This window comes from Gasterosteus aculeatus, chromosome 13, assembly GCF_964276395.1.
Source record: "Gasterosteus aculeatus chromosome 13, fGasAcu3.hap1.1, whole genome shotgun sequence".
Classification (NCBI taxonomy): domain Eukaryota; kingdom Metazoa; phylum Chordata; class Actinopteri; order Perciformes; family Gasterosteidae; genus Gasterosteus; species Gasterosteus aculeatus.
The window spans coordinates 21,901,297-21,912,585 of NC_135701.1; the positions used below are offsets into that span (position 1 = coordinate 21,901,297).

The following is an 11,289-nucleotide window of genomic DNA, read 5'->3' on the forward strand; positions in this document are numbered from 1 at the left end:
GGAGGAAGGAGCGACTCTTTCATTCTTTATTCTCGCCGCCCCCGAGGGCCGTCTTGCATCCGTTGCTATGGCAACAAACCACTTGTGTGGAAAGCTTTTAACGGGTCTTTTTCTCACAATGGGCGTGGCGGGGAGGATGAGGCTGCCCGAGGCCTCCTGGTCCAGGATGGTCACCGTCGCCACGGTGATCTCCCCGAGCACCGCCTCCACGGGGTCATCGGGGCCGAGCACCAGCGAGAAGGACTCGTGCCACTCCCTGTCCTCGTTGGACAGAATCTCCACCTTGAACAGGATGTGGTCCATGCCTGCGGAGCGAGAAGAGGTTTATGTATATATATATATATATATATATATATTTCTACCTGTACTCATACATGTGTGTGTATTTCTACACTGACCGGGGGGGAATTTGAGCACTCGGCTCTTGGGGTTGTAGTCGACTCCGGACTGGGCCGATCCGTCCCGGGTGCTGCAGCGGATCTTGGAGGTCCGGTCCAGATCCCCCCCCCGGATCACTTTGACGTTGAGCACCTCCACGCCGTCGGGACCCGGGGGCTCTCTGACCTGGTAGGACGCCTGCTCAAAGGCTATGGTGGGGGCTGGAGGAGGAGAGCAGGCGAGAGCTCAGGGTGCCGCCCCCTGGTGGTTGGACCGATCCACTGCAGCTTCGATTTGTCAAAATTCAGATTCTACTCTACAATTTCTATTCTAATTTCATAATAAGACGATTTATAACTATAACAAGGAGGCGACTTCAAACCGAGGGGATTGGACCAGTAATCTGGGACTTCTCCGCCGTCTCACCATCTTCGTCGTTGGTGATGGTGACGGTGACGATGTCGCGGGCGCCCACCATGGCGCCGCTCCAGTGGTCGCCCAGCGGTGTCCCAAGATGCACCTGGAACTCCTCCTCGGGCTCGAAAACCGAGTCGTCGTTGATGTGGACGCTGCAATTTTTCACCTGGAGCACACAAACGCACGATTTAGACAACGCACCGAGCGGGGAGACGGCCTGCCGGAGACGAGCGCCGCTGACTCCTCCCACCTTCTCGCCCCTGAGGAAAGTGACGCGCGACCCGTCAGCGTTCCTCCGCTCCTCGAAGTCCTCCATCACCATGGCCGACATGGTGCGGGTGAAGCAGCGCGCCGAGGACCTGAGGGACAGGTCGCCCGTCCGGATGACGGCGATGTGCAGCGAGCCGTCCTTCTCCTTCACCGTGTAGGCGCTCTTCTCGAACTGCATGCTGGGAACTGAGAGAGGGGCGGAGGGATGGGGGGGGGGGCGTGAGGAGCCTGGAGCGAGGACTCAAACCTTTGTAGAGACGGTGAGGTCACGTACTGTCCTGGAAGGTGTCGGAGATGACCACGTCGGCCTCGTAGGGCTTCTGGAGGACGGCCCCCTGCGGGGAGCTGAGGAACACCACGAAGGACTCGGAGCCTTCGATGGACGGGTCCTGCACGTCGTCCATGATGGTCAGGCTGCAGGTCTGCAGAAGAGAAGGTTTCAGCTTCGTGGCATCAATAACAAGTGCTTCTCCTGCTGGTTGGGCCAAACCACGGCGTTTACAGGAGAAACAGGAAATATTATGTACGATATTTAGAGAAAATAAAAATCACTTTAGAGATTTAGGTTGTAAAGAAAAAACAGAAAAAAATCAAGAAAAATCAAGAAAAAAAATCACCTGTTTAGATGGGAAATGTTGGTTTCTTTGTTTGAGGAATAATGTTACTTTATTTTGACCCAATCAAAGGGCAAACTTTTAGATTTGCAATTTTATCATCCGGCCTTCTGTGTAAACGCTCGTCCTCACCTCCTCGGTCCTGCCCGGTTTGAACTCCACCTTCTTGGAGCTGGGGATGTAGTCGACCCCGGGGCTGGCGGAGGGGGGGTCCGAGGGTCGGGTGGCGCACCACACCGAGGTCAGGGAGGAGAGGTCGCTGCCTCGCCGCAGCACCGGGATCTCTATGGTTCCTGCGGCGTGGGGATGACGCTCTATTAATCATCATTAACGGCCCCCCCCCCCATTACAGAACCACGCGCACACAGCTCCCGCCTTGAAGCGGCCTCGTACCGGCGTCCTCGCTGAAGGCGAAGGTGGCGTTGCCGAGGGTGACGGTGGAGGCGTCGTTGGGCCCGTCGATGACGGCCTTGGCCGAGGCCACGGGCCCGACGCGGGCGTTGGCCGACGCGTCCGACAGCACCAGCTCGAACTCCTCCGACAGCTCGTACTCGCTGTCGTCGATCAGCTGGACGTCGCAGGTCGTCGTGGTAACGCCGGGCCCCAGGACCACGCGGTTCTCCTCCGAGGCGCCGCGGCTCTTGTAGTCGGAGCCGGACTCCAGCGCGTGGGGGCTGCTGCCCTGAGCCGACCGGGACACGGTGCGGCACAGGGCGGAGACGGTGCTGGAGGGGTCGCCTGAGGGAGGAGGAGGAGGGGGGGAGGGAGTTACCAAAGTAGGGATTGGTGGTCGGTAGTCGACAGACAGGCCTCCCTCCCTCACCGGTCCTCTCGATGGCGGCGCGCAGGAAGCCGGCGCTCTCGTTCACGTGGAACGTCTTGCGGCCGAACTGCAGCGTGGGCTCGTCCTCCGCGTCGTTGATGGTGACCACGGCGCGGCGGTTCCCGCCCAGCAGCGCGTACGCCGGCATGCTGAGCTCCACGTGGAAGCCCTCGCCGCCCTCGAACACCTCGTCGTCGTTGACGACCACCGTGCACACCTTGGCGTCCTCGCGCTCGTCAAACTGCACCTGTGGACGGGCGGTGGGCGAAGGACAAGGCGTCAGGAGACGGGAAATCGTCTTCACATCGGGTCCAATATGTCAACACTTCCTCCGGCGTCCTCCGTCACCTGCCCGGCGAACTCCACGTAGTCCTGCTGCCCCGCCCGCGCCGCGGAGGAGGAGGCGGAGGAAGAGGAGGTGGCTCCGCCCTGCTCGGTGCGGCAGAGCACGATGGCGTACTGGTTGAGGTTCCCGGTCCGCTTCACCGTGACCGCCACCGTGCCGGCCTTCTCGCTCACGTTGTAGCTGCGGAGGCGCCACAGAGAGGGTCACTGGGGTTATTGATTTGGGTATTGGTTATTGGGGGGGGGGTGTTGGGGGGCGGGCGGACCTGCTGTGCTGGAAGCTGATGAGGGACCACTGGATGTGGAAGACGTTGTCGTGCACCGCGTTGGGCTTGCTGTCTCGGACCAGGAACTTGAAGCGGTCGGCGGTGCGCTCGTCCTCCCGACGCAGCAGCACGTAGCGGATCAGACCCGCGTTGACGTCAGCTGGAGCGGATCACAGTTATTGATCCGTTAAAGGTCATCACTCATTTCTCTCCTTTTCATCTGATGCTGGTCTTCAAAGATGAATTTCAGGGATCTAAATAATATTTATTTTTCTGTAAAATTAACCATCTGCAACATTTCAGCCTTAAACGTTTTGTCTATAAAATAGTGAAACAATTCACAATTTTCTGTCCTATAAAATCTGAGAAGCTGCAAAAGAGCAGCTGGTTTGTATTTTTTTAAATAACAAAAAATCAAATTAGTTACATGTATATTTTTGTTTTGTCAATTTACCGTTTAAGTAACTAATTGACGGCATGAAACAATGATGGATGATTTAATGAATATGATTGAAACATTCCACAGGCTAACTGATTATTGGATGTGATTCTGACCCTTCATTCTCAGTTAAGATCAAATGTTCTTAATAAGGTCGCTGGGTAATAAGGATTTGAAACCATTTGCAGCCTCTGGCCTTTGTTCCCGTGACTCGGGAGGAATAAAAAACTGATAATGTCTCTCTTAAAGCTCCCAGACGAGCTCGGAGAAAAGCAATTAGTTTGTAATCGAGGCCCGAGAGACAAAAAGGAAGGGCGAGCGTCTTCAGAGTGAAACGACCTTCAGGGGGCGTTCGTTTGTGTCCTCGTCCTTCTCCCCGTGAGCTCTAATGAAGTACGAGTTAAAACATTAACAATCGGAGCTCCATGTGTTAAAGCTGCTTTCTCTCTACCAGCCACCAGGGGGCGACTCCTCCGGCCACATAGACGTCTGTGGGGAAACGACTTCCCTTCTCTTGATTTGTTCCCTCAGTAAACAGCAGTTTATGGTCTCAGTCTTCTTCAAAGCGTCCGTGTGGTAAATGATCCGAAGTACCTTGCGTGAAGGAGGTGACGGCGTCGCCGGGCTTCATCTGGTTCTCCAGGAAGCCGAACTCGGGCCCGGCGGTGATCTCGTAGACCAGCTGACCGTCGTCGGTGTCGGGGTCCACGGTCAGAAGCTCCTTCCTGGTGATCAGGTTGGTGGCCTGAGGGACGTTAAACAGACTTCAGGGAGGCGTCCGTCACCCTCACGTGTCCTTCTGCTCAGCCGCAGAGATCTCAGTACAACAAGGAGATAAAACTAAAGCACTGACAAATTAAGGAAATAATTTAAATTTGTTACATACATATTATATCAGTTTTTTTAAATAGACGTCTTAATAACGTTTTTACCGAGGCTTTTTCTCACAAGCTGCTATTTATCTATTACATTTTATTAAAGTGTGTTCTCAATTTGCTCTTTTTAGGTAGTGATTCATGATTAATTTTACAAACATCTAAAGAATAATGAAATGTTTTCAATCGACCCCAGAACCCAAAACCTCAGAGCATCATTGATGTGAATCATTAATCATCCGCAGCGAGACGTCATGAAATGTGACGCGTTCATGGTGTCAGCGGGGGGGGTGTGTGTGTGTTTGTTTTAGGTCTGTGTGATATTTGTAGTTTGTGCATCTCCGCGGCTGCTCGGTGGTGCGTCTGCAGACCTTGTTGTCCATGTACTCCAGCCACTGCAGCCCCAGGTTGGTGACGATGCGCGGCGTCCCGTCGTCGACGGGCAGGATGTCGATCTTAAACTTCTGCGGGGCGGCCGTCACGATCTGGCGGGGGGAGGGTGGGGGGGGGGTTCAAAAGAGGGCGACACAAAACAAATGTCTTTGTAAAGAATCGAATGGTCACAGAACACCTTCTATTCCCGAGCTCAACAATCTGTCTCGATGTCAATCGCTCCCGGTGCCTTCTGGGTATTTAAGTGGTTCGGTTATCAGATTAATGCTTCAATAGAGGTGAGCTAGTGGAGAAACATCAGCAGGAACATCTGGTCGCAGAAACAGCGGGAACACTCTCTAAAGATGTGTGTGACACATAATAATATGCAGCTCATAAAAATGAAATATTATTATTTTTATGCTCATCAAAGGTTATTACTTTATGGATTTGCCCCCCCCCCCCTCCCCCCCGCCCTTCCAGCTGCAACAACAAGCCTCTCCGACGTCACACACACACACACACACACACACACACACACACACACACACACACACACACACACACACACACGCGCCTCGAGGCCAACGTTCATCCTGGAGGTGACGCTTGAGGCGTTATTTAACCACGTGTGACCGAATGTCCCGCGGCATCCAAAGACAACGGTGGGAGTGTGTGTGTGACATCAGTCACTCAGCTTGCCTTCTGTCGTCCCGTCCAATCATACGGGCTATTAGCGCTGACAGGAGGTGGAGGGCGGGCAAATTGACGAGCGAGGGAGTGGACTCGCCCCCCCCCCCACCCCATCGAGGGCGAGCTCATGACTACCACGCGAAGAAGCCGTGCGCGCACAGCTGCACACAGCTGCACACAGCTGCACACAGGTGTTCTTCTACACTTGAGAGGACCCTCGTTTAATGTGTTCGCTAGTGAAACGTTTGTTCTGCACGTTTTGGGGTTTTCCATCTGAATGTGGGTCGTCAATAAAAGTATTTTTTTAACCTTTTTTTTTTAACCTTTTTTTTAATAAAATAATACATTTGGACTTTTTCCATGACATTTTTCAACTTAACATATTTTGACTTCTTTTCTATATTTTTACATATTTAAAAAAAAAATTAAAACTTTTTAACCAAAATGTTTTTTAATCTTCTTTCATGACATTTTCAACGTAACACATTAACTTTTAAATGAATATTTTTTGACTTTTTGAAATGTGTTTTTCCAAGACATTTTTTGACTTTATGTATTTTGCCGTATTTTTTAAAACATTTTTCAACCTAATTATTTCTTACTTTTTTTCTCATGACATTTTTCGGTGTAACATATTTTGACTTTAAAAAAATATATATATATTTTACCTAATATTTTTTTCGGGACTTTTAAAAAAATGTCCTCTCACTCCATTAATCTCTTCTACACACTTCACGGCCTCCGCGCGCACACATTAGTGCCGTCACCTCCTTGCCGTCCTCCTCCACCATGAAGAGCAGGTTGGCGCCGTCGGCCACGCCGAAGGTGAAGCGGTCCTTGAGCGAGTTGGAGCCGTCGTGGTTGTAGCTGATGCGGTTCTGGTAGACGTCGTCCATGGTGAAGCTGCCGGTCTGCCGGTAGTGCTGCCCGTTGCCCGTGCGCTCGATGGTGCCGTGGCGTGGAGCCTGCACCACGGTGAACACGATGGACTCGGCCTGGGAAAAAGGGTTAGAGTATTAAAAAAAAAGTAGAGTAGAGTAAGAAATAAAGTATTGTATTGAATTAACAAACTAAACAATAGTGAACAGATTGAAAGAAACACAACGGTGTTTTAGTCGTGTGGTTGAAGTATTATAAAGTCTTGTACTAGTGGGTATTGTATATTTGTAGGTTCCTGGACGGGTCCTACCTCCGTGTCTGCATCGGTGGCTTTCAGCTCAAACTCGGTGATGGTCTTCCTCACTCCTTCCTGGACCCTCATTCCGGGGACGCGGAGCAGAGGCAGGGAGTCGTCCACCGGTCGGATGGTGACGTAGAAGGTCTGGGCCACCTGCGGCATCATGGCGTGAGGCCCAGAGAAGATGCAGACGTCTGAAGTGAGCGGTTATAGCTACAGGGACTTGGTAAGGTTGAGCTTCCTTGAATCTAAGGCAACATTACTGTTTCTTCCCCATAAATATTTAAATACACACAGACTTGTAGTGAAACAGTTTGGCTGGCAGCTTTGGATCACCACTCTGCGTTCACACTGCTGACGTCTCTCATTAACTTCGGCTGAGTGCAGTTTGCACAGAAGGAGCACGAATGACGTCAGTCAATGTGCATATTTGAGTATCGTGTATTATTCTGAGAGAGAACGAACGGGAACCTTGAAGCATTTTAGGTTATCTGAACAAAATGCACGAGGCTGTTTTGTTTTTTAGCTGATGCTGTGACGTGTGGACCAACGATTAGACCAGAGCACACGCGTGTCCTCCCGTGTGTGCAAGCCGTGCCCTTGAGCGATCGCAACACACACGGGTAAAATATTCTGCTTCAGGCAACTTTAAATTGCACTAAAACTGAATTTTAATGCAAAACATTTGATTATTAATACGCAGTGCGTTCCCATCAAAAAGCTGGGGGGAGGGTGGGGGGGGGGGGTCGAATGGTGAGAGAGGACAGTGGACAAAAGCAAAAGAACCCGAACACAAACCAGCACGGGGGGCAACAAAGGCCTCCACACACCAGCCAGCCGGGCGTGAAGGCCAATGACCTTTTCACATGTTTACTCAGGTCCTCATTAGTCATTAGTCTGTATTAGCAAAGCAGAATTGTGCATGAAGCGAACCGGTGGGGTGGGGGGGCGCTTCCATTAGATCTGATATTTTATACTGAAATGTAATTACCGTGCTACGGGTCAGAAGTCTTTCACTGATCCTTTGTTACTACTTCAGGCTAAGAGGCTTGGCCTCGAAGCCAGAAAACCAACAAAACAAAGCCGTCTGAAGGACCTTTTATGTGGTGGACAAACGCCGACCGGCTCCAATTTATAATCATGAGAACTGAGGGACCCGGGACCCCGCCAAGTGGGTTCCTTTTTGTTAACGGAGGCTCAAGCATGAATGGCCTACATGGCCTCGTCCTACCCTGAACTACTGATGATGTGATGGGGGGGCTGAGCTGGACATTCTGTGGACACTTACGTCTTATGTAGCTCTTCAAAGACTTTGGTTTATGTTTGGAAATGTAAAAAAACAAACAAAATATATTTAATACCTATTTATTTAATAGGCTGTTGGAAGGACGAAGGACCTCTCACAAAGGCGTTCCCCAGGGAACCTCACCGGATCCTCTACAGTTTAAACTGTACCACCAGGTTCATGAAAACCTTCCTCTGAGGTTCCGCTATTGTTGGACCAAGCTGAGGCTTTTTATTCGTTGGTTCATTGAACGCCTCGTTCACCTCGTTAGTCCCATCGGACACCGAGAAGGAGAACTGGTCGGCGTGCTTCTCTTCCTCGCTGGTGTGGACGTACTGGATGCTGCGCGACACCAGATCGGCCTGAGTGAAGGTGCTGATCCTGGTGCCTGGAGAGAGAGGAGGGGGAATAGATCACAATTAGTCGAGCTGTAATACCTCTGATAGTTAACCTAATAATTCACTTTGTCTTCATGTGCCCACCGACACACAAACACAAAAACATCATTCATCTCATTTCTCTCTCTGAATCTCTTCCGTGTTCTATTTTAGCTTCTTCTCCTCTTTGTCGTCATACGTCTTTTTCTATTCCGCCATCGGATGGTTCCCTCACCGGCTGTGTCCTTCCTGCTTTACGTTGTTGGCTTTTGTCCTTGATGGACTAAAGTTAAACCCTCTTGAGGCCGCGGCTCCTCAGAGCTCAGTGGGAAACGTCATCACGTTCGATTGCAGCGATCAGACTCCACTCGGCGTGAAGCCATTAAGGAAATTGTCTTCAAAAGGAACTTTTCATCACAGGAGTTTAATTTTTGCTGATTTATGGCGGTTGGATGCTGGAAAGACGGATTTTATTTGGTATTTAGAAAATGAAGCTCTTTGTATGATGCACAAACATACTTTCACAGGAAAGGAGAGGATGCTAAAGTGTAACTTAAAAAGAGTAACGTAAAGCTTAAAGCTAACTATGTTCTATGTCCAGAAGGGACATGTAAATAAATAGTATTTCACTATTTTAAATCATTGCGTTACTTTTCCAAAGCAGATATTTTGACTTGATGAAAAGTGCTTGTTTGAGAAGATCTGGTTGATACGCGTTGCATCGATATTTTACTTTCTCTCTAAATCCAGTATATTTGGTCTGTTTTGGAGAAAAAGGCTTCACCTTTGACCTTTTGGAGCCTGACTAAACATGACAATTTGTGGCTGCAGCTCCACAAAATGTCTCCTTCAAAACAAAATAATGTCTTCAGTAGCAACTTGTGATGTGCTGTCGACTCAGACTATTATGGGCTGTTCAAGGACCAACGATGCAGAGCAACAGAGGAGAGATGGACGAGCTCACATTGAATTCAAAATTACTTTTACTTAAAAACACCTGTCTGCTGTGAGCGTGTTCTTTCGCTGTGATGTCGACGAGGAACTTTTGGCACAAAAACACCGACCCCCCTCCAGCCGCCGAGGCCGTGAGAAGAATTTAAGAGGAGGCCTCGTTGATTTGTGTGACGGGGTGAGACGGGAGCTCGAGACACCAAATAATCTCCTTTTTGTTCTGATAGAAACAAGCTGAAGGTGACAAGACGTCGTTTTGGTTCCACATGTACATCGAGGCGATGAAGAAATGCGCAAATGAAACACAATAAGCTGAACGTGCGCTTCAAAACAACAGGCTGCTGTCAATAATAATGATAATAATAAAAATGAGACCGGGCGGGTCACCTGGGCCGGCGGCGTGCTCCAGGTGACCCAGGCCGGGCTGCTTGGTGAGGCGGTAGACCAGCTCGCCCGGCTCGCTGTCCTGATCGCTGGCCGACAGCTGCAGCGTGGTCAGCTTCTTCGCCGAGTTCTCGTCCAGCACCAGGCCTTTGTTCACCGCCACGGACGGAGGGAGGCGGTCCTCTGGGGGGGGGAGAGGGATACAACTATTTATCCAAAAGCAGATTCAAACACGAGGGACGAGTTCTCGAGCGAGAATCAGCTGAAACGTGAAAAGATTAATCAGGAGGTTTCAAGGGGCGCTGCGGCCCGGCTGAACGCCCGCCGGAGACAGCAAAGATTCTTCCCGATCTTCTACTTTCTAAGAAGAACGAATGAGGCTCCGTGTGATTCACATTCAGGGCGCGTTCGGGACACGCGGACAAACCCACCGAGCACGCTGATGAAGAAGGACTGGTCGATCAGCTGGTTTCCCTCCGGATCCACCAGGTTGAACTTGAAGGACAGGCTGCCTCCCTGCTCCCCTTTCTCATGGCCGTACTGCAGCAGGCCTGCAGAGGAACCCGAGGAGCCCGTTCAGAATGAGAACACTGCAGACAAAAAGAACAGCTTCTCCTGCTCTGACTGTGCGGGTCACGTGGTTGGATTTGGAGGGAAATTGGCTTTTAAGTCCCTCAACAAGTTGACTTTTCTTCTTCAGCAAACAAAGAAAACACGAAGGGGGATCGTGGGAAATGTGGTTTGAAATGTGCGGCGATGCACCTTTGGTGTCTGTCGGAGGGCCACAAGGAGTTTATGGGACTTCCTCTCATGAAGACACGCTGGACTTTAACCCTGGAGACCTTCGTCTCAGCTCACTGAGTAAATATGCACTCGCAGAGAGACTTCAGGGTCCTTCAGGGTGTCGGATCAGGGACACTCGCCTCTATTTACTTCACCAACACGCTGCAGAACTTAAAGTTCTAAAACCTTCTGAAAATAGGGAAGCACGGCGCAGAGGGACTAAAGGGACAGAAGAACCTCTGTTGACGTTCTCCTGGGTGAAGCTCTGGACCGGCCCCTTCACAGAGACCTTCTCCAGGCCGAGGCGGAGGCGGCCGAAGGGGGGGTCTCTGGTGAGGACGTAGCGGAGCTTCAGGTTGTCCGAGTCCAAGTCCGACCCCTTCAGGTTCTGCTCCGTGATCTTAGCCGAAGAACCTGAAAAGAACAGAAGGAAAAAGCGCTCAGTGTCTTTGTCTCCACCGAGGCCTCTCCCCCCTCATCCGGGGCCAAGCCGACTCCGCCCCCCTTACCCGCCGGCAGCTGCAGGCCCCTGTTGACGGTCATGCGGGGGCCCTCGCTCCTCCTGACGTCCATGGTGAACTCCAGGCGGCCCGCGTGCGTGGACACGCCGTCCGTGAGGGTGAAGCCCATCTCGTCGGCGCCCCCGCTGACGGTCTCGGGCGTGTAGACCAGCAGCTGGTCCAGGACGTCCTGGTAGGTGAAGGTGGAGCCCTGCGTGAGGACACGCCCCTTCTCCAGCGGCTCAGAGTAGAACTGGCGCCTGCGGAGTTTGCCTGCAGAGAGAGGAGACTACTGAACCCCGGTGTGTGCATGTGCATACACAGTATCTATATATATATA

General features: G+C 51.3%; 1 protein-coding gene across 3 annotated transcripts in view; it reads right to left on the reverse strand.

The window, feature by feature from the left end:
* fras1 (Fraser extracellular matrix complex subunit 1) overlaps nt 1-11,289 on the reverse strand; it is a 107,956-nt gene that overhangs the window by 6,030 nt on the left and 90,637 nt on the right. For all 3 annotated transcript variants that reach the window (XM_078086337.1, XM_078086336.1, XM_078086335.1), the window contains exons 43-61: nt 10,959-11,222; nt 10,687-10,863; nt 10,098-10,217; nt 9,670-9,849; nt 8,218-8,342; nt 6,682-6,822; nt 6,260-6,487; nt 4,799-4,912; nt 4,147-4,297; nt 3,114-3,273; nt 2,851-3,028; nt 2,503-2,749; nt 2,073-2,417; nt 1,812-1,972; nt 1,340-1,487; nt 1,046-1,251; nt 805-961; nt 399-599; nt 118-305 (exon numbers count right to left, since the gene is read on the reverse strand). In XM_078086337.1, coding sequence (XP_077942463.1) covers nt 118-305; nt 399-599; nt 805-961; nt 1,046-1,251; nt 1,340-1,487; nt 1,812-1,972; nt 2,073-2,417; nt 2,503-2,749; nt 2,851-3,028; nt 3,114-3,273; nt 4,147-4,297; nt 4,799-4,912; nt 6,260-6,487; nt 6,682-6,822; nt 8,218-8,342; nt 9,670-9,849; nt 10,098-10,217; nt 10,687-10,863; nt 10,959-11,222 — 3,491 coding nt within the window. The remainder of the gene's footprint in view (nt 1-117; nt 306-398; nt 600-804; nt 962-1,045; nt 1,252-1,339; nt 1,488-1,811; nt 1,973-2,072; nt 2,418-2,502; nt 2,750-2,850; nt 3,029-3,113; nt 3,274-4,146; nt 4,298-4,798; nt 4,913-6,259; nt 6,488-6,681; nt 6,823-8,217; nt 8,343-9,669; nt 9,850-10,097; nt 10,218-10,686; nt 10,864-10,958; nt 11,223-11,289) is intronic.